General features: G+C 47.1%; 1 protein-coding gene across 1 annotated transcript; it reads right to left on the reverse strand.

Annotated features, from left to right (window-relative positions):
- Positions 1 to 13,705: 13,705 nt before the first annotated feature.
- Positions 13,706 to 19,534, reverse strand: TUBB (tubulin beta class I). The gene is made up of 4 exons (XM_044305209.1): positions 19,376 to 19,534; positions 16,575 to 16,683; positions 16,077 to 16,187; positions 13,706 to 15,799 (listed from the first exon to the last, which is right to left on the reverse strand). Exons 1-4 carry the CDS (start codon positions 19,430 to 19,432, stop codon positions 14,742 to 14,744), a joined length of 1,335 nt encoding a protein of 444 aa, XP_044161144.1. The 5' UTR covers positions 19,433 to 19,534; the 3' UTR covers positions 13,706 to 14,741.
- Positions 19,535 to 22,835: the final 3,301 nt, after the last annotated feature.

The raw sequence follows: 22,835 nt of genomic DNA on the forward strand, positions 1-22,835 counted from the left end.
TTGCAAGGACTTGATGAACATTTCCATCATAACGATCCAGGGAGCGTAATGGGTTCTCAGCAGGGGCGTAGCTATAGGGGGTGCAGAGGTAGCAGTCGCTACCGGGCCCAGGAGTCTGAGGGGGCCCAAAGACCCTTGTTCCACATAAGACACTGGCATTATAGCAAGTGCATACTGGTCAATTTACACCTCTGGCTGGAGGGAAGGGGTTAGGTTAAGAATTTGGCATGAGGGCTGCCCTTTCAATGTTTGCCTCAGGCAGCAGGAAGGCTATGTGCTCCCCTGCCCCTTGCCAACAAGCACTAAGGAATGGGGGCCCAAGCTGAACTCTTGCACCAGGGCCCATGAGCTTTTAGCTATGCCCCTGGTTTTCAGTGCGTATACTTACCAAAATGTAACACAGAGTGGGGATATTTCAAGTGAAAATCAAGTTCCAAACTAAAATTTGACTGTTTCCAAGATCTGGTCCTCTGACTTCGACTCAAAATAGCTGCCAGAGTTTTATACTTACCTATGGAGCTTCTCTCAGCAAGTCTAAAACGCCCCCCCCCCCCCCCTCTCCCTTTACCATCTTCTGCTTCTAGGTCACTACCTGGTCGGTGAACCACCGTTCTAGCAGGTACTGCCAGCTGGACAGTGGTGCCAGCACAGTTATTTGCCGGTAATTTTGTATTCAGTAGCTAAGGAGGCATGAGATTCCTCCTGGTACGAATGGCTAGATCTCAGACTGTTTAGCAGCTAGATATGTGCTAGATCTTGTTTTAAAGATAAGAATCTAAGCCTAGCTGCAGATCTCACTCCTGACCCAATTTCCAAAGCCAAATCGTAGGCTCTTTTGCAGCTAGCTCCACAATCACAGTCTTGTTTCAAAGATTAGATTCTTAGCTTTAAAACTGGGGCTACATGGCGACGTGCGTTACACAACATAAAGTCACAGTTAAATCTTATTACTAAAACGGTCATGCAACAGACCCAGCCTACAAGACCTTTCTCATATCTCTAGCTGCTATTTAGCCTGAGGTGTTAGACCAGGTTGAAGCATCCCCTCCGCTTCATCCATCCACTGTGGAGAAGGGAGCAGGACAGTGGATCCTGTTTTCCCTACATAACTGTATATGACTCTGTGAATTAGGATCACATTACCATATTTATTTCCATAAATCTGCTTGGTTATAGGAGTAGAACAATGAAAGTTTTGGAAGCAGTGTTTCTGTCAGATGAAAAACAAACGTCACCTGATGGTCCCCATTGCCTAAGGCTTGTTTCACACTAGCGGCAGGGGAGTCCGGCAGGCTGTTCCAGTGGGTGGACAGCTTGTCGGATACGTCCTACCGCTAGTTCATGTGTGCCTCCGGACTGCCGCTCCATCCCCATTGACTATAATTGGGGGCAGGGGCGTAGTTCCGGCGGCAGCACAGCAGCGGCGAGAGGCAGCCTGACTAAAAGTACTGCATGTCCAGTTTTCACTAAAAAAAGCACAGCATTTTACTGGACAAAAAAGTGGACACATGCTACACTATTTTTCATGTTTTTGACAGTCTGCTACAGAGGCTCCTGACGGAGCAAATGTAAGTGAAGCCTAACATTGACTTATGTGCACGTGATCAATCCCCCCCAATCAATCAGATAATAGTTGCTCTATGATTGTTACATGTTGTTATGTCGGGGGCTCATGCCCGCCTCTGCCCTGCTATTTCGAGTGCTCACAGGCGCCACTCCACTCACCATGTGTCTTTTTATTGAAACTCTCTTCCTTCTGCAGTACTGCAAGGGTTAATACCATCCTTCCCTCTGTGTGCTGCTGCTAGGCTGTTTCCAATTGACCAATTAGCCGACCTCTGCCTCTTTTCTGGATTTTGACCATCTGCTGCCTGCCGAGACTTGTGCCTGTTTACTGTTTTGATCCGATGCTGCCATCCCTGACCTTGGACCTGATTCACGTAATCTCTACCTGCCCTGGGCTTGTTAATGACTACAAGTTTTGTCTGATCTTTCAATGCTCCACATGTAACAGATTGCTCAGGCCATGGAACCTCCTGGCTTACCCAATATGGTCCTGTCTGAAGTACATAAAGAGCTGACCACTCAGTGCAGCCACCAGGAGCAACTGCTGTAATAACTACATATCCTATCTGCCCACCTGGACACCGTGTCCACTACTGTCCCTGTATCACAACCACAAGCTGCATCATCACCTCTAATGCCAGTCATGGTCTCTGGGGCCTTCAGTTTGCATCTCTCACTTCCTTCACGCTTTGGTGTGGATCCTAAGTTGTGTTGTGGATTTCTAAACCAGTGCATCATACACTTTGAGTTACTGCTTCACCAGTTTTCTACTGACCAGTCTAAGATAGCATTTCTGGTCTCCTTTCAGTCTGGTTAAGCACTTGCCTCGGCTACTGCTTTGTGGGAACGCAGTAATCTTCGAGAAGTCCTGGCTACCCTCCACCATGTGTTTGAGGAGCCTGGCTGTACTTCTGCAGCATCCTCTCTTCTGTGCCTCCGCCACGCCACCCTCCCAGTCAGCAGTATGGCATACAATTATTTACCCTGGCTGTGGAGCTATCGTGGAACAATGAGGCTCTGTTAGCAGCTTTTTGGAAAGGCCTGTCAGGCCACATAAAAGATGAACTGGCTAGTCCTGATGTCCCATCTACCCTGGACGACCTGAGTTCTCTGGCTACCCAAAATGGATATTTGCGTCAGAAAATATTCAGGGAATCTGCACGTGAGAGGAGAGTATGTTGGTTGGCACCTACACTTCTGCATCTCCACATCCTGAACCTATGCAACTAGACAAGGTCCACTTGGCTGAGGAGGAGTGTCTGCATAGACGCAGCGAGGACTTATGTTTGGATTGTGGAGCCAAAGGATACTATGTACGCACCTGCCCTCTCAAGGCGAATCTCCAGAGCCTAGGGTGGATTGGAAAGACGACCCTACCTGACAACCCTTCTGTGGTGAGATTCAGTTTACCGTGCAGGCCTTCCTGGACTCTGGCTCGGCAGGAAACTTCCTGCATCAGGTCTTGGAGACCAGACGCCTCATAGCTATCATGCCCCTGGAGAAATCCTTGGTGGTGACATCTATCAATGGGAAGGTGCATCCATAGAGTATGTCACTGTGCCCATGGAGCTTCAAGTTGGTATTCTTCTCCTTTTCTTGACTGGAAAATTGGGGAAGATTTTGCGTTGGGGTCCTACCTGTCCCTCTCACTGTCTGTCCTCTGTTCTGCCTGTCTGAGCTCCACCAATTCCTCAGAATCTTAAAGGGCCTCCAGTTTACACTAGCTGCTTGAATGTCTTCGATGAAGATGAGATTTTGCCTCTACATCGTCCCTATGATGTCTCATCATCTTGGTGCCTGGGACTACTCCCAAACGTGGCTGTGTCTACCTGCTATCTGTACCTGAAACACAATCTATGGATGACTATATTAAAGGAGTATTCCGGTAGGTACCAGTTTTCCCCCATCCACAGGTACAGGGTTCCCATTCTCATGATCGGTGGGGGCCCCTGCGGTAGGACCCCCACCGATCTGATTGTTATAGGGGATAACTTGTACCTACCGGAATACCCCTTTAATATAATCAGACATAGATTGTGTCTCAGGCAGAGATAGCAAGTAGACACAACCACGTGTGGAAGTTGTCCCAGGTGCCAATTAAAGCCTTCTTCACCGGTTGGTGCCAGATTCTTCTTTGTCAAGAAAAAAGATGGGTCTCTCTGGCCGTGTATTGATTACTGTGGACTAAACAAAATTACAGTAAAAGACAAGTACTATCTACCACTAATTTCAAAACTCTTTGATAAAGTTTGGATCTCCATAGAGGTTACAGTCTTATCCAGATCAGTGAGGAGGATGAGTGGAAGACCGCTTTTAATACTCATAAAGGCCACTATAAATATTTCATCAATTAAGGCTTTTGCAGTTTCAAGAATTTGTTAATGATATTTTCTGCGATCTCCTCCATATCTGTGTAGTAGTTTACCTGGAGTCTGAGAATTGTTGGCAATCAAGTTTGCTCTTGAAGAGTAGTGTCACCTGCTGGAAGGGACCTTTCACCTTCTCATTATTTACAGTGACCATAATAAATTAACTTACCTGCTGACAGCCCAGTGCCTCAATCCTCTCCAAGCTAAACGGTCTCCTATCTCTACATGCTTTAATTTCATTCTGCATTGTCACCTGGCTGACAAAAATATGAAAGCGGGTGCTCTTTTCACTTGATCCAGCTGACTGTACAGAGGAGCCTCAGCACATTACTGACCCTGCCGCACAGGGGTCAAGTCCTGGGAAAAAAAGTGTGGGAACTCACCCAAGATCCACTGCAACCCCCCCCCCCCTCCAAAAAATAAAAAAGCACAGAAAATCTAGCATGCTGTAATTTGTGTCGCTGCGGACTAAAAAATAAATTAAAAAAATAGCACTTTTAGAAAAGTTTGTCCTGGGATTCGATCTCATGACCTCTACACAGCAGAAGCAAGGCATATGCCCTCACAGCTATGAAAGCTGTCTAGCTTGCTACTTAAAAAAAAATATATATAAGACTTCTACTGTAGGTAACTTTGCCCACTGTGTATGGATGTAGCAGAGCTGGGTGTGTTGGGGCAGCTGTCATGTGTATGGTTGTACACTAGGTATCAGTACACTAGGTATAAGTAGAAGTCTTAGTTTTTTTTTTTTAAGCAACTACCTCAACAGATTTTATGGCTGTGAGGGTAAATGCCTTGCCTGTAATGTGTAGAGGTCATGAGTTCGAATCCCAGGACAAACTTTTCTAAAAGTGTTTTTTTTTTTTTTATAAGACTTCTACTGATACCTAGTTTACTGATACCAAGTGTACAACCATACACATGACAGCTGCCCACTGTGTATGGATGTAGCAGAGCTGGGTGTGTTGGGGCAGCTGTCATGTGTATGGTTGTACACTAGGTATCAGTACACTAGGTATAAGTAGAAGTCTTAGTTTTTTTTTTTTAAGCAACTACCTCAACAGATTTTATGGCTGTGAGGGTAAATGCCTTGCCTGTAATGTGTAGAGGTCATGAGTTCGAATCCCAGGACAAACTAAAAGTGTTTTTTTTTCTTTTTCTGATACTTCTACTGATACCTTGTGTACTGATACCTAGTGTACAACCATACACATGACAGCTGCCCCAACACACCCAGCCCTGCTACATCCATACACAGTGGGCAGCTGTCATGTGTATGGTTGTACACTTGGTATCAGTAAACTAGGTATCAGTAGAAGTCTTATAAAAAAAAAAAAAACACTTTTAGAAAAGTTTGTCCTGGGATTCGAACTCATGACCTCTACACATCAGAGGCAAGGCATTTACCCTCACAGCCATAAAAGCTGTCAAGGTAGCTGTTTAAAAAAAAAAAATAAGACTTCTACTTATACCTAGTGTACTGATACCTAGTGTACAACCATACACATGACAGCTGCCCCAACACACCCAGCTCTGCTACATCCATACACAGTGGGCAGCTGTCATGTGTATGGTTGTACACTAGATATCAGTACACTAGGTATAATTAGAAGTCTTATATTTTTTTTTTTAAGCATTTACCTAGACGGCTTTCATGGCTGTGAGGGTAAATGCCTTCCTCTGATGTGTAGAGGTCGTGAGTTCGAATCCCAGGACAAACTTTTCTAAAAGACATTCTAAATGATCTCGTAGTGAAGGAGATGATGTCATTAGGGGGCGGGGCGCCATGAGAGGAGTCGCAGGCAGCGGCACTGCACAGACAGCTTCCTCTCAACTGAAGCCGCCCCTCCTCCCTTAACCTGCCCTGCACAGTGCGCTCCGTCTCCCCCTGTGAATCTGATTCAGCTGTGTTCTCCTGGCTTGAGGCTGAAAGGGAACGGCGTTCCTGCCATGAAAAAAGTGCAGGAACGCCGTTCCCATGCGTTCCCCCTCCACTCGACCCCTGCTGCCGCATCAGTTCCATTGCTCCTGTCCAGCTAAAAGACATCCCACCTGGCAAAACATTCTTGTGGCCAAGAGAAAACAGGTCCTGAACTGGGGACTTCTCTCTAAAGTTGCAGGTTATCCTGGTCTCTGCAAATCTGATTACTTGATGTAACTGGTGGCCCTACATTATCTAAAGACATTCAAGATGTCGTTGCTACCTGCTCTACCTGTACTCAGAACAAGGCTTCCAAGCAAAAACTTACTACACCCCTTACCTATCCCTGATGTCCCGTCGCAGCATATCACCCAAGATTTTAGCACTGACCTGCCTTCTGCTTCTTATCTGGGTGGTGGTTGATCAGTTCTTGAAGATGGCTTACTTTGTACCTCTGCCTGGTCACCCATCTGCCAGTCAACAGGCTAAGCTGTTCATGGAGCAGATTTTATGGTTACATGGGTTGTCTTTGCACATCATGACCGATTGAGGAGTCCAGTTTACTTCTAAATATTGGACAGCTATCTACAAGCTGTTGGATGTCAAACTAGACTTTTTCTCTGCCCATCATCCACAATCCCATGGTCAAGTGAAGCACCTCAATCAAGTTCTGGTTAACTACTTGTGACACTTCACTTCTGTACGTCATAATGACTAGGCTACTTTACTTTCCTGGTCAGAATATTCTTCCAATAATCATTTAAGTCAATCTTCTGGTAAGAGCCATCAATTAAGGGTCCCTCTTCCTGTGACCGTCTCCCCTGAAGTTCCTGCTGATTCCACTATCAAGAAACGAAAACTTCCCTGCTACAGGTCTCTGATCATTTGAGGAAGTCCACTGATTGTAAACGCAGGGTTACGCTCCAGTTTGCTCCTAAAGCTAGGGTCTGGCTCTCAACAAAAAAACATCAGACCCACACTACCATAATACAAGTTGGCACCCAGCTTCATTTGTCTCTTTAAGGTACTTAAACAGTTGAATCCAGTCTATTACAACAAACACAAATCAACAGCACTTTGCAAACACAAAGAATAAAGTAAATACAACTGTGCCATACTGACTGTAGGAAATGTAAAATGTTCATGCTACATTATAAATGTGAGATTCAGGGATGTAACTACCATAGTGGCAGACCATGCGACTGCAATTGGGCCCAGGGCAAGAGAGGGCCCAGTTGGGATTATCTCTTCTTCTACTGGGGGTGAAAACTCTACTCTACCCTTTAAAGAAATAATTTTTAGCAAACAAGGCAGTGGAAAAAACGGCCCAAGGGTCATTGAAAGGGGTTTAGGCGGAACCCTTCTGTCATGTGTGGGAGGCCTGGTTTGGTCCTTGCTATAGGGCCCTTACTTATCTATGTACGCCACTGGTGAGATTCTTGGCAAATACATTTTGTACAAAATTATTTGTGCCTGTCCGCCAACGACAAGGCGATACACTACACTAAATGCCAGCCTCCACTGGTGCCATACTGGCCTCCATTAAATTCAGGAAATGCAGGTTCCACATGCATGCTGAGCCCACTCTATATTTTACCTTTCTATAGTGAGTATGGCACTATTGTATTTAGTATTTTAGTAAGTAGAGGGGTGGAGCTAAAGGGGGTGTATGGTATTTAAGGCACCTGCCACCTAAGAAGCCTACATCATAGCCCAAGTCTCCCAGTGGGTCCTTATTGAAGGCACCACTGCCTATCTATCATATTAGTCAGAGTCTTTACCTTGAGACTCTGCCCAAGTGATACATGTGATTTAATCCCCTGATGAACCAGTTTTTATGTTGTTACTGGGGAAACGCTGAGTCGGGATTTCTTTTTTTGTACATGTTTTCTTATTTTCTAATTTAAATTGCCTTTGCTTTGGTAGACCTGTAGCAATCTTCTCAGCATATGGTCTCTGCCTGCGATGTGTGATCTGCCTGTTATATGTTATTATGAAGGATATGAGTAGGTGACTTGCAGGTTAGGCACGAGGACAGGGAACCCCTACCATTAAGGGGTGTCCCTGGGCTGAGGATTAGGAAGGGCCTAATAGGGAAAGAATAGGAACTTTTGTGTCCGATTTTCTGGCCTTGTTTTCCCCCCCTGCTAATTATATACCTCAGATCATCATCTACGATCCTCAGGGGCCAAACATACCTACTAAAGCGCTGAGATCTCCACTAACCGTGAGTAGTATTCAATGATATTATCAATTTTGCTGTTGGAGATAACAAGTGTGCTATTTTGATGTACTTGATCTGAGCTTTTATTTTAAAAGTATTTATTAAATGTTATATTTTATATTTGTGGGAAGGTGTTTAAAGTGAAGTTTTCATTATTGTATTTACTTTATTAATTGTATTTGCAGAGTGCTGTTCTATTGTGTTTGTTTCTGTTTTTGTGCTTTCAACCATGGTGACGTTGACATGCGCATTGGGATGTGCTGACTAACCCCCATTTTCGTCTTCCAGTCTCTTTACATATACCACATTCGTTCCACATTTCCCACCTCAAGCCTGTGGTATTTAATCACTATTCCAGAGGTCTTGTTCCTTCTCCTCCTCCTGTCAGTACCGAAGATGTGTTTGAAGTCTCCGGCTAGCAAAGTGATGTGAAGCCCAGTACGTCACCAGCAGTAAACAAACAGACCTTGTGCTGCATGGTGCAGCAAGGAAATATAGAGTAAAAACAATAAAGATCAGCTGATATCCTGGTTCAGCCTTAACCTGGACAAGCCCTTTAAGAATTATGGAGGGAATTGTGCTCTTAGGAACTTTCAGGGTAGCAGAGATTTTTTGCACTCTTCTCCAGATCTGCGCCTCCACACAATACTGTCTATGAGCTCTACAGGCAGTTCTTTCCTCCTCATGGCATGTTTTGTTCTGTGATATGCATTGTCAGCTGTGAGACCTCATATAAACAGGGCTGTGTCTTTCCAAAATCATGAATTTACTACAGGTGAACTCCAGTTAAGGTGCAGAAACATCTCACAGATGATTAAGGGAAATGAGATGCCCCAGAGCCAAATTTCATGTGTCATAGTACTGGGTTTGAATACTTATGTCCAGGCCAAATTTAACTTTTTCCTTTTTAACAAATTTGCAAAAAAAGAAAATCTAAAATTCTGTTTTCACTTTCACATTATGTGGTATTTAATGCAAATTGATGGGGGAAATGATATTTTTTATTTTATTTTAGCACAGGGCCATAAAATAACAAAATGCAAATTGATGGGGGGGAATGATATTTTTTATTTTATTTTAGCACAAGGCCATAAAATAACAAAATGTGAAAAAAGTGAAGGGGTCTAAAGACTTTCCCAATGCATTGTACAATCGCTGCTAGTATACACTTATGGGAGCTTTATGAAACTGTCTAAAAGATAAACTTGAAAAATTGGCAACAAAGACACTTTTCTTTTAGACAAAAGGGGGTAGGGCTGCAGCTGTCGATTATTTTTGTAATCAAGTATTCTACCGATTAATCGAGTACTCTAATAAGAAAAAAAAACAAATTAAAAGAACATTTTCCTTTATAAACCCCCCCCCCGTGCCATCAGGTTCCCCTCATGCCATCAAGCTCCCCCTCCCAGTGCCATCAGGTCCCCCCCCCCCGTGCAATCATCTCCCCCCAGTGCCATCATCTCCCCCTCCTAGCCATCATGTCACCTCCCCAGTGCCATCAGGCTCCCCCTCCCAGTGCCATTCGCTCTTCCCCCCCCCCATGCCATCACCCCCCTCTCCTAGCCATCAGTCCCCAGTGCCAATGAAATAAAATACTTACCTATCCTGTAGGGGCGCTGCCGAGACTCCACAGCTCTTCCAGCCTCTTGTTCACGCGCTGCACTGTCCTCCTGATTTCACACAGCGTCAGGTCATAGTGCGCGCTTACGTGCACTACATCCTGACGATGCAGCAAGGTACCGGCCGGCGGGAGACGCAGGGCACAGGCTCTTGTGTTTACAATAACACACTGCCGGGCGGTAACTTCCGCCCAGCAGTGTGTTCGGTGACGTCACCGGCTCTGAGGGGCGGGCTTTAGCTCTGCCCTAGCCGTTTTACTGGCTAGGGCAGAGCCAAATCCCGCCCATCAGTGCCGGTGACGTCACCGGGGTTCCTGTCAGCCCCATAGAGAGCCCCGGTACGTCACCGGAACTCAGAAAAATGCCTTTGCCCTGCGCGATTTAGCGCAGGGCAAAGGAGAGCATCTGAGCATGAACTGCTCCGATGCTCATGTCAGGGGGGCTGCCGGGGTGAAAATGGAGGGATGTCCAGGTTCAGCTCTGAACCTGGACAACCCCTTTAAGCTGAAATACGCCTATATTAGGCGTATTTCAGGCGCAGATTGTGGCGCAATCACCGGCAGCTTAGGGGTTTATTAAGACCGGCGCGTAAAACGCTGGTCTTAATAAATGTGCCTCAAAGTTTTCATAAACCTGTCCCTTTGAACTTGCAAAATGTTCACATACATAGGAGGCGATCTCCCTGCCACCCGTATGTAATAGTATAGTAGTACGATGTAAACTCATAGCGCAGCAGAAATGGCCGCATGAGGCAGATTTTCTGCTGCGGATTTTGCTGCACATTTCATGCATTGTAAAAGGTGTAATCCGAGGTGGAGATCCATAACCTCACCTGCTGCAGATGTACAACCCGCACTGCAGGTGAATATACCCATACGCTGTGGATTTCCCATCCATTTTAACACGCTGCCGATTTGCCAAGTGCAAATCCGAGGCTGTGAATCTGCAGCATTTCTGTCCCATGGTGCAGATGTGCAAATCTGCAGCATGTACAGTACATGTGAACATACCCTAATATGTCACTTTCTCTGGACCTAATTCCAGTAGGAGTGTGATACCCGCCGAATAGTAAAATACCCTTCAGCTGCTTTCCGTAAAGGGTGCACACACTAGAGAAAGTGCGCAGATCCCCCTCCCCAAAGATAACATAGTAATTGTGGCCTTGGAAACCACCGGTACTGTTACCATGGTAGTGGCCGGGTGGGGGAAGAGCAGGAAATGTGTATTATTATTTTTTTCCATTAAATTATCTTTTACTTGACGCCGGCCACACAGAAGCGACCGTCTGAATATATGCTCCACCAGTCTGAGGACGTCCAAGTCGACCCCAGATTCTGGGTGACCACGTACAAAATGGGGTGCACAGCTCTGAGATTGCCACGTGTGACTGCCTAGCGGGGTGTGCATGTATAGAGGCGTAAATGGGGTCCGCTCACATCACCATACGGATTTTTTAGGTGGTGGCGGCCATGATTTTTCCCCAAAAAATTGTTGCACGACGACATCAATCACGTGATTTGTATGATGACCCAGCGCCCACACGTGGTTTCACAAAGATTATAGGCCATGCAGAACCCCCCCCAAACCCCTATTAACAGCACTGATTGGATAGTGTGAGACAGGGACACCCCCACAACTGATATTTAACTGCAGTGATGGCCAGTTTGCCGTGTTCGCCAGCGAACATATGCTGGCTGCCATCTTTTTTCACAAGTCCGGCGAGGCACAGGTAAGCCCTTACCTGTGCCTGTGAGCGAGCCGGTCTGAAAACAAGTGCGGTCAGTGGGAGCAGGCAGTTCTGAAAACAGTGGGCCTTCATCAGGCTGTTCTCGGAACTGCCTGCTCCCGGTGACCGCATTTGTTTTCAGACCGGCTCGCGGCACAGGTAAGGACTTACCTGTGCCTCGCCAGACTTGTGAAAAAAGATGGCAGCCTGCATGTGAACTGGCCATCACTGTCCATCTGGACCTACATTGCAGACTGCTGGCAATTCAATTATGGAAATCTGAATATATCTGCCTCATGCTTGCAAAGTCAAGGGTGGGATAGGGGCCAGGGTTGCCTGGAAATCAGGTCTCTTGCACAGGACCGTGTGTCCCCCGTGGCCGTATTGCGGCTCGTATACGGCGGGTCCACAATACACTGGACACAGGCCGTGTGCATTCTGCCTCACCGGTACAGACCCATTCACTTGAATGGGTCCGCAAATCCGGAGGTGCGGAACGGAAGCGCTACGAAGTGCTTTCATGGGGTTCCGTTTCACAAAAAGATAAAACTTGTCCTATCTTTTTGCGGAACGGACAAATTGCGGACCCCATTCAATAGAATGGGGTCGCAATCCGCGTGCGGCTCGCCCACGGTCAGTGCCCGTGCATTGCGGACCGCAATTTGCGGTCGTGTGCAAGAGGCCTTACTCTGTTGCCCAGAGTCCTGTCTCCTTAGGTGTTTAGACGTCTTGTAGAAAAGCGACAACCCTAAAAATCCTCTGTTCTTCTGAGATCTGTATTGAGCCGCCCTCTTACCCCAGTGACAGACTGATCCAGCGGGCAGGAGCCTTCAGCTGGCATACACTCTCATTTTCAGGGCCTGGTCATTTAGGGAAGTGAAACGTTGGAGCGATTTCTAAAGATCCGTTTTTTCCCCTGAACACAGTGTAATGGATTCTATTTACGGAGCCTAAAATCTGACAACCAGCATAGCCAATGAAGGGGGTGTATCAGAACTGGTGCACAGTGGAGTTGTCACCCATAGCAACCAATCAAGGCGCTGCATTCTTTTTCCAAAACGAGAGGTGCAATTTGATTGGTTGCCGTAGCGATTGCTTATCCCTTTGCAGTAAGTGGTTGCCCATGGCAACCAGTCAGATTCTGACTATCATAGTCTACTGCTGGATTGGAAATGAAAGCAGCAATTTGATTGGCTCTTAGGGCAACTTTCTTTTCTGGCCTAAATGGAGTCCAAAATGTCTGCCTTCAAAATTGATTTTTTCTTTGCCATTTTCATTTTATAAGGTACTTTAAAGGGTCACAAATTTTTCACAAAACTTTTGATACGTCATCGATTGGAGGGGGTCTGAGTGTAGAGACCCACACCGATCTCTAGAACAAGGGGCGAGAAGTGCACGCGTATCTCTCTCCTCGCTGAATCAGATGGGCTCCATGGATGACTAGAGACCCATCTCGATTCTGTCCTCAGCAGCGAGGAGAGAGCGTGATATCGGATCGGTGGGGGTCTCAGTACTCAGACCCCATCAAATCTCAACATTTTAAAATATCCCCAAGACATACTAAGGGGGGGGGGGGGGTTTATCAAAACTGGTGTACCACAGCAACCAATCGGATTCCACTTTTCAGAGCTCCCCCCAAAAGTTTTGTGAAAAATTAGTGACCCCCTTAATACGAGACAAATGTCTGTTTAATATAATACTAAACCTTTAAGGCAGTTGCCTATATTTAGCACCATTCCGTGTCCCTGGCCATGTCTGGTATTACAGCGCAGCCCTGGTCACTTTGATAAACCTGAGCTGCACCACCAGACCTTGCCAGGAGTGGCGCTGTTGCAAAAAACTAAATAGCATACCCTATGGTCTATCCAATGACTGTGTAAATCAAGGTATCATTAACATCAACGCAGGGATGCTCAACCTGCGGCCCTCCAGCTGTTTTAAAACTCCAACCATACCCTGCTGATAGCTGTAGGAGTTGTAGTTCTTCAACATCTGGAGGGCCGCAGGTTGGGCATCCCTGCGTCAATGTATTGTTAACCATTATGAGCCTCTTCAGGCTCTCTAGAGATATCTTTTGTGTGTTTTTGCAAGCTATTGTTCTCTGTTATCAACCATTTCACGTAAGAGAAAGGCTGACCGTATGGAAGGCCAGCAAGAAATCCAGAAGAACCTCTGGCCTCCTATGAAGGACTGATACGAGCACCTGAGATCGCACCAATTGGGCTGTGCATGAGTTGCCCCGCTCCGAAGACAGCAAATAACGACATCATGACAACAGACAAAACTTAAAAAAAAGGTTTTATTCTTTTTTTTCTGTCACAGGCTTGTCATCTTTTCAATATGAAAAAGCAACAGTAAAATAAAAAATAAGTATGCCATGGGGAACTTAAGAAAGAGAAGACAAGAATGACGAGAAGAACAAAGATAAAAGTTACAGGAAAAAATTAAAAATAACGAAACGTTCACTTCTCACTTTCACTTTAAAAAAACTTCTTCCCCTCAATTCCTTCTCTGCGCTAGCAAGCCAGTTATTTCTTATCGTCTAAATACAATCGTTTCCTTATTAACTGCAGGCCGCCCTGAATACGGCCAACCGAGATAAAAGATCTCAGGCCGGAGAAGAGAGTGGCCGAAATCTTCAAAAATATTCAATGCGGAGGGCAGTAAGTGCATTCGTTAGCTTTAGATCCCAGTTACTGGTTGAAAGACGTCCGCAGAACTGGACAAGAGATGGCGCCGTACTCATGACTGCCGCCTGTCTATGGAAATGGCAGTGACCAATTATGCTATCACAGTAATAAGTTAAGGAAACGAGTAGGAGAGAACGCTAGTCGAGGATCAAAAATATTCACCACTGCAATGGGACCTAGAAGAGCATCTCAATGTCAGGATGCTTTCAAACTCTCCCATAAAGCCCGCAGGCATCACAAAACCCATCTGTGGCTGAAGAGACCAGCACTCGGCCACAACAAGGTTGAGAATTTTATGGAAGCTGTCGGACATGTTTGATGGAACTCAAGATGGTGATTAAGTTCTACCTGTAATTCAAAGAGCCTTCAAAGATCTATCAACCTATCTGAAACCCTACAGCATAGGTGTAATCCTGCTCAAGCTAAAGGCCTGCCCTTTGACCATCAACATGACTGAGGCAACAAATATAAAGAAGGGATAGAAGAGCAGAAGAATAAAACACTGAAAGATGGAAAAAAGATGGAGGAAAACAAATGATAGACTTTACTTTCTCAGCCTGAGAATGAAGGAGGAGAGATGAGGAAGAAGGGAGGGGTAGTCGTGGTGTTGGTGGTGGAGAGAGAATTTAAGCCTCCTCTTCAGCTTCTTCATTGAAATCTTCCTCTTCTTCTGCTGTAGCATCTTGGTATTGTTGGTACTCGGAGACGAGGTCGTTCATGTTGCTCTCTGCTTCTGTGAACTCCATTTCGTCCATGCCCTCCCCTGTGTACCAGTGGAGGAAAGCCTTGCGACGGAACATGGCAGTGAACTGCTCTGAGATACGTTTGAACAGCTCCTGGATGGCGGTGCTGTTGCCGATGAAGGTGACTGCCATCTTAAGGCCGCGTGGTGGAATGTCACACACGGCGGTCTTGACGTTGTTGGGGATCCATTCTACGAAGTAACTGCTGTTCTTGTTCTGGACATTGAGCATCTGCTCATCTACTTCCTTCATGGACATGCGGCCACGGAAAACGGCTGCCACAGTCAGATACCTGCCATGTCGTGGATCACAGGCGGCCATCATGTTCTTGGCATCAAACACCTGCTGTGTGAGCTCTGGCACGGTCAGTGCACGGTACTGTTGACTGCCTCGGCTGGTTAGTGGAGCAAACCCTGGCATGAAGAAGTGGAGACGTGGGAAGGGAACCATGTTGACTGCCAGTTTGCGGAGATCGGCATTAAGTTGACCTGGGAAACGTAAGCAGGTGGTTACCCCGCTCATAGTGGCGCTGACCAAGTGATTGAGATCCCCGTAGGTTGGGGTTGTCAACTTAAGAGTGCGGAAGCAGATGTCGTAGAGGGCCTCGTTGTCTATACAGTAGGTCTCATCTGTATTCTCGACCAGCTGATGCACAGAGAGTGTGGCATTGTATGGTTCCACAACTGTATCAGATACCTTGGGGGATGGCACCACACTGAAGGTGTTCATGATACGGTCAGGATACTCCTCCCGGATTTTGCTGATGAGGAGTGTGCCCATACCAGAACCAGTACCACCACCCAAGGAATGTGTGAGTTGGAAGCCTTGAAGACAATCACAGCTCTCGGCCTCCTTCCTCACTACATCTAACACAGAGTCTACCAGCTCAGCTCCTTCTGTATAGTGGCCCTTAGCCCAGTTGTTCCCAGCACCACTTTGTCCTAGGGAAGGAAAAGAAACGTCATGTTAACATTTGTGAAGAACCTTGAAGGCAAAGTAAAAAGAATTACAAAATGCTCAAACTGTGCCACACCCTAGGGGCGCAAAAATAGCTACCAATACTAGTGTGTGTAAACTGGTAGTCAAGGTTATGTTGTATAGGGTAATGGACCCTCCACACCAGAGGACTTTATGTAAGGCTTCCTCTAGATATATTGGTAACCAAAACCATTAACAAGCTTCTACTGTCTTATCAGAACATTCTGTGTGTCTACTTACCAAAGACAAAGTTGTCGGGCCTGAATATCTGTCCGAAGGGCCCGGATCGGACAGAGTCCATTGTTCCTGGCTCCAGATCGACAAGGATGGCTCTGGGGACATATTTGCCACCTAGGAATAAAACAAGACCACACTTAAAATTACCAAAGTAAGTAAGCAGTAACAGTCAGCTTCATGGGGTAGTTTAGTTCCATGTTTACAGGTGCACAGCCCACAAGGAGAACATCCCCGGGTAATGCCATGTGGAGTGAAACACCATACTCCAGAAAAGGGAGGAGGACTTGCGAAGTTATCAACTGATTGACCCGGGAAACTGGATCTTAGTAGATGCTGGACATGGCCAATGTTAGATTACCAAATTTTATTGCATATATTGAGGAATATATATGGGACCTAACATTTAAGATCCAACTCCTACAGGGCAGATTTTGTAGGACAGTAGGACAATATTTCAGGAGCCTCCCTGGATGCAGAGCCGCAAGAGGGCAACCTCAGTACCTGTTGCCTCGTTGTAGTAGACGCTGATCCTGTCCAACTGCAGGTCGCTGTCTCCATGGTATGTCCCTGTTGGGTCGATTCCATGCTCGTCGCTGATCACCTCCCAAAACTACAAGACAACAAGAAATAAATACCATGAGAGGGTTATACATACAAGATGCTTCGCTGACGGCAGTGGCAACCTTAGATCTTGTGATGGCAGAAAACGGGAAGTGATAACCATATCCGCTTTTCTGCTTGCTGAACAATTCACTATTCTTTTGACCTAGATGCAACCGAACCCCGACATGAAAGAAAATATCAGCCTGATAAAATGTGAGCATTTATGGAGACTTCAGAAGGCTGAACATCTCTGAAGGAGTCTTGTGCCTTCCAAGAGCTTACAATAGTTTCCGTTCTCTGTAGGAAAGCCAATCCTCCCTCCACCCTGCTCTCTCGCCTTGCCTCTTCACTTGCACATTATGACTTGCTTCCCCTCCCCCCCAATCCACATCGACAGAGGAAATTGGAGAACAATAAAGCCTTACAAATGGCCGAATGGAGGAGTGGAGGACAGGACGTAACGTGGCTATTTACCCCAAATGATGTCATGGGAGCAGAATGACAATGACGCCATCTGTATGAGTAGTAGAACAGCTATGAAGTATCATCTAATTCCCCCATAGTCAGGGTATCATTATAATGTACCGCACTTTAATATTATCTAATGATTGAATATCTGCAAACCTCATATCCAGTCTGTATATATATATACCTACCCAATAATCCATGATGTAATATCTGTCCATCTATTATCTATACCATGTCTTTTCACCTATCTACCAACCAATTTCAAATCTATCTAATACCTAGAAAATATATAGCTAATATCTGATAGAAAAAATATATCTATTGCATATCTGTCTGCCTCATATCCATTATGGTTTTTTTTTAGCCATCCTCTATGTTGTCTATTATCTGTCTATATATTTATTGCATATATCTATAATTTATAAATTAATTTCATATCTATATATATATATATATATATATATATATATTATTATTTTTTATCCTTCTTCCTCCTATCTGTTAAATATATATCCATCTAATATCTATCAAAAATCCATCTACCGAATATCCATTTAATATCTATGTATCAAATAACCATCTAATTTCTATCTAATATCTATCTACCTAATATTCATGAAATATCTATCCATCCATCTATCTATCTAATATCTATCAATGTAAAGATAAAAGAATGGTGCAATCCTGATCTTCCATATAGAAGATGCAGTGTTCCTTGATAAAATGGCTTCAGCGTATCCCCGGATGTCTACGGTGTGGGAGGGGGAAGGAGTCTTACACCCCAGGGTGTGGCACTGCAGCTGTACCAAGCTGTCATCAGCAGACAACTTACAGTGAATGCATAAGGCACATCCGCTATGTGCGCCAGCATCAGCCGTGCTGCCAACCCGTTATAATAGGGAGGTCCTCGGTCCTATTTATAGTCCCTGTAACTGGATGAGACGTGGACTGCAAAATGGGTGGAAAGGTCTGAGACAGCAGGCGAATCCCAAACCGTGCCTAACATTGATTTGTAATTCGATATTTTTAATTTATGTTTTATTTTTCTATTATTTTCTGTTACATAATGCTGCCCGGTCGCCCTGCAGATGGCTACACACACACCCTTCCCCTAATCCCCCCAGTAATAGCATTACTGCCCAGCTCTGCTGCACTGCAGATAGCGCCTACCTCACAGGCTGCTGAGGGTTTTTTGTTTTTCCCTTGGGTTAAATATTGATGAGGATGGGTGACACAGCTTTAGGGAAGGCTATCGTACCTCTCCCAGTGGGGTTTTAGGAATTTTACAAACTCACAAATGTAATTTTAGGGGAACTCCCTCCCGTTATACAGGCTGTGTGAGAACAAAGAGTGGAGGGGCAGGGAGGGCGGAGGAGGAGGAGGGGGCAGAGAGTTGGCGCCATAGAACGCTGATCCTCTGAGCTAGAGGGAGAAAAGGATCCTGAGAGATCAGTGATCCACCCCACATCCCGGGGCTCCGGCAGGAATTGGAACAAAGTGTCAAATACAATATTAGAAAAACACAGAAATAAGCAAATGGAAACATTCTAAACATCAAATAAATAGATTTTTCTAAACCATCAAGATTTAACCCAAATATTTAAATATTACTATATAACGCCCATATCATGATGTATTTTCTTTCCCTCTTTATTATATATCGTATCTATTTTTTTTTAATTTAGTCTATTATTTTTATTGTAATCCCTCTACATGCCAATTTTTAGAATTAATTCCATTCTCCATCTCAGTCCCAGCACCGCATGTGGGCATTTACAAATTTAGCACATACAGAAAAAAAAAAGTGTATAAATATATATAATTGTTTTTTACTTGCAGCAAATTTAGTGTCAATGTGACTCCCTCAAAAGAATGTCGGAATTGAAAAAAATATATAATTTCACATTTTGCTCTCCAATTCTGCTCATTTAAAAAAAAAAAAATTGTAAGCTAAAAATGCAAAAAAATAAATAAATAAACCCACCAGCAGTAGAGCGCTGCCCCAGCCTACCAGCATGTATCCTAATGCCACCTTACCGCCATTTCTACACCCTGTCCTGGATTGCCCCCACCCAAATGTATTTTTATTTTTTCTATATAATGTTATGGAGATGATATAATCGCCCACGATACAGTGAGTTCTATCGCCCATACAGAGGAGTCTCCTAGTCCACACCCCAGTCACCCTCGGGCACCCCTAAGCATCATGTGGGCTCTGTGCCCGGGGTTACCTTGGCGCCGATTTGGTTGCCGCACTGGCCGGCCTGGATGTGCACGATCTCCCTCATGGCGGTAGGTGGGCGGCTGGTCGGAGGAGATGAAGGCTGGAGGTTGCGACGTTCTAGAATGGAACGTCCGAGACAATGGCGAGCACAACGAGGCAGTCAGCCGGGGACTAGAGCGGCGGGGCGGGGCCAGCGCGGCGGGGGCGGGGCTTACTAGGGGGGCTGCAGGGAGGATGCGGTGTCACCTCTGCTGGGGAACAGCTCAGACCTGATACAATAGAAAGGTCTATTAGTCAATAGGTGGTCACAGAGGAAGAATAGAGCTGGAGTGTCACTCCTATAATTCCTAAATGATCCCATAATCCCTGGATCTGTACCTGCCCAAAATACATGGGGGGGACAGACAGACAGCAAGGTGATACTAGACAGACGGATGGAGAGCAGATAGGACGGACGGAGATAATAGATACAGGGATAGATAGGAGATGGATGGATACATAGTAGTAGCTAGATACAATGATAGAAATAGAGATAATAGATAGATAGATATATAGATAGGTATGAGCTAGACCAGGCATCCTCAAACTGCGGCCCTCCAGCAGTTGCAAAACTACAACTCCCAGCATATCCGAACAGCCTACAGGTATCAGCCTACAGAAGGGCATTGTGGGAGTAGTAGTTCTACAACAGCTGGAGGGCCGCAGACAGCCAGATGCCTGAGATAGACAGACAGATAGATAATTGATAAATGATAGATATTGGATAAACAGGTAGAGATAGGTATCTCTAGCGCCTCAGATAAAGGCCACATGTACACAGCAGTATCCATTATGCATGCTGCAAAGTGTGGATTTGCAAAATACGGACGCGGTTCGTGTGCCGCCTGCATTTAATTTTACTGGACCCGTCGACTTCTGTGGCTCCACGGTCTGCATTTTGCGGTCAACAATAGGACATGTTCTGTCTTTCTTGCAGAATGATCCGCGTGCTTTCCGCATCCGTATATGTCCGTTCTGCAGAAAGTTTAGAGCATGTCCTATTGTTGACTGCAAAATGTGGACCTTGGACCCACAGAAGTCGATAGGTCCGCAAATAAAACGCGGGTGCAGCATGGCAGTGTCTGCACTTTGCGGACCGCAAAACGGATACGGCCGTGTACATGAGGGTGAGCCGACGTCTCATTTATGTGTGAACGAGGAAAAAAGATTGTTCAGGTAGAAACAGAAATGCCATAGATAACACCTGCTCTGATGATCCCGGCCGGTGGGTGTAAATCTCCGGAGGATTCCGCCTTATACGCCGCACTGCAGATTGTAGTGATAACCAATGTATAGTCAGTGTATATAGCAGTAGATGCATGTAATATGTAGTAGTATCAGGAACCTGTATAATATATAATATATAGTAACATGTATAATATAAAGAAATGCACAGACTGTGGGGGGCGCGTGGGAGCATTACTACAATACATAAGCCTTTATATCTGCGTTTGGAGCCTCTGTTGCAGATTCTGTCAAAAGACCAGACAAAAAAGCCGTGTACGCAGCACTTGTGTCCGGTAAAATGGATCCTGAATGGATCCCATCATAGTCGGTGGAGTCTGTTCAGCTTCTCCCCTGTGGGGTGACAGGAGGAGGGGGGAGCAGGGTCACTAGTGGGGTGACAGAAGGAGGGGGAGCAGGGTCACTAGTGGGGTGACAGGAGGAGAGGGAGCAGGGTCACTAGTGGGGTGACAGAAGGGGGGAGCAGGGTCCCTAGTGGGGTGACAGGAGGAGGGGAAGGAGCAGGGTCACTAGTGGGGTGACAGGAGGAGGGGGAGCAGGATCACTAGTGGGGTGACAGGAGGGGGGGATCAGGGTCACTAGTGGGGTGACAGAAGGAGGGGAGCAGGGTCACTAGTGGGGTGACAGGAGGAGGGGGAGCAGGGTCACTAGTGGGGTGACAGGAGGAGGGGGGAGCAGGGTCACTAGTGGGGTGACAGGAGGAGGGGGGAGCAGGGTCACTAGTGGGGTGACAGGAGGAGGGGGGAGCAGGGTCACTAGTGGGGTGACAGGAGGAGGAGGGAGCAGGGTCACTAGTGGGGTGACAGGAGGAGGGGGGAGCAGGGTCACTAGTGGGGTGACAGAGGAGGGGGAGCAGGGTCACTAGTGGGGTGACAGGAGGAGGGGGGAGCAGGGTCACTAGTGGGGTGACAGGAGGAGGGGGGAGCAGGGTCACTAGTGGGGTGACAGGAGGAGGGGGGAGCAGGGTCACTAGTGGGGTGACAGGAGGAGGGGGGAGCAGGGTCACTAGTGGGGTGACAGGAGGAGGGGGGAGCAGGGTCACTAGTGGGGTGACAGGAGGAGGGGGGAGCAGGGTCACTAGTGGGGTGACAGGAGGAGGGGGAGCAGGGTCACTAGTGGGGTGACAGGAGGAGGGGGAGCAGGGTCACTAGTGGGGGTGACAGGAGGAGGGGGGAGCAGGGTAACTAGTGGGGTGACAGGAGGAGGGGGAGCAGGTCACTAGTGGGGTGACAGGAGGAGGGGGGAGCAGGGTCCACTAGTGGGGTGACAGGAGGAGGGGGAGCAGCAGGGTCACTAGTGGGGTGACAGGAGGCGGGGGAGCAGGGTCACTAGTGGGGTGACAGGCGGAGGGGGAGCAGGGTCACTAGTGGGGTGACAGGAGGAGGGGGAGCAGGGTCACTAGTGGGGTGACCAGGAGGAGGGGAGCAGGGTCACTAGTGGGGTGACAGGAGGAGGGAGGAGCAGCGGTCACTAGTGGGGTGACAGGAGGAGGGGGGAGCACGAGGTTCCACTAGTGGGGTGACAGGAGGAGGGGGGCGCAGGGTCACTAGTGGGGTGACAGGAGGAGGGGGAAGCCGGGTCACTGTGTGGGTGACAGAAGGGGGGAGCAGGTCACTAGTGGGGTGACAGGAGGAGGGGAGAGCAGGGTCACTAGTGGGGTGACAGGAGGAGGGGAGGCAGGTCACTAGTGGGGTGGACAGGAGGAGGGAGGGAGCAGGGTCCCTAGTGGGGTGACAGGAGGAGGGGAGCAGGGTCACTAGTGGGGTGGACAGGAGGAGAGGGGGGAGCAGGGTCACTAGTGGGGTGACAGGAGGAGGGGGGAGCAGGGTCCCTAGTGGGGTGACAGGAGGAGGGGGGAGCAGGGTCACTAGTGGGGGGTGACAGGAGGAGGGGGGAGCAGGGTCACTAGTGGGGTGACAGGAGGAGGGGGAGCAGGGTCCTAGTGGGGTGACAGGAGGGGGAGCAGGGTCACTAGTGGGGTGACAGGAGGAGGGGGAGCAGGGTCACTAGTGGGGTGACAGGAGGAGGGGGAGCAGGGTCACTAGTGGGGTGACAGGAGGAGGGGGAGCAGGGTCACTAGTGGGGTGACAGGAGGAGAGGGGAGCAGGGTCACTAGTGGGGTGACAGGAGGAGGGGGGAGCAGGGTCACTAGTGGGGTGACAGGAGGAGGGGGGAGCAGGGTC

The sequence above is a fragment of the Bufo gargarizans genome, chromosome 9 (genome assembly GCF_014858855.1).
Source record: "Bufo gargarizans isolate SCDJY-AF-19 chromosome 9, ASM1485885v1, whole genome shotgun sequence".
NCBI lineage: Eukaryota > Metazoa > Chordata > Amphibia > Anura > Bufonidae > Bufo > Bufo gargarizans.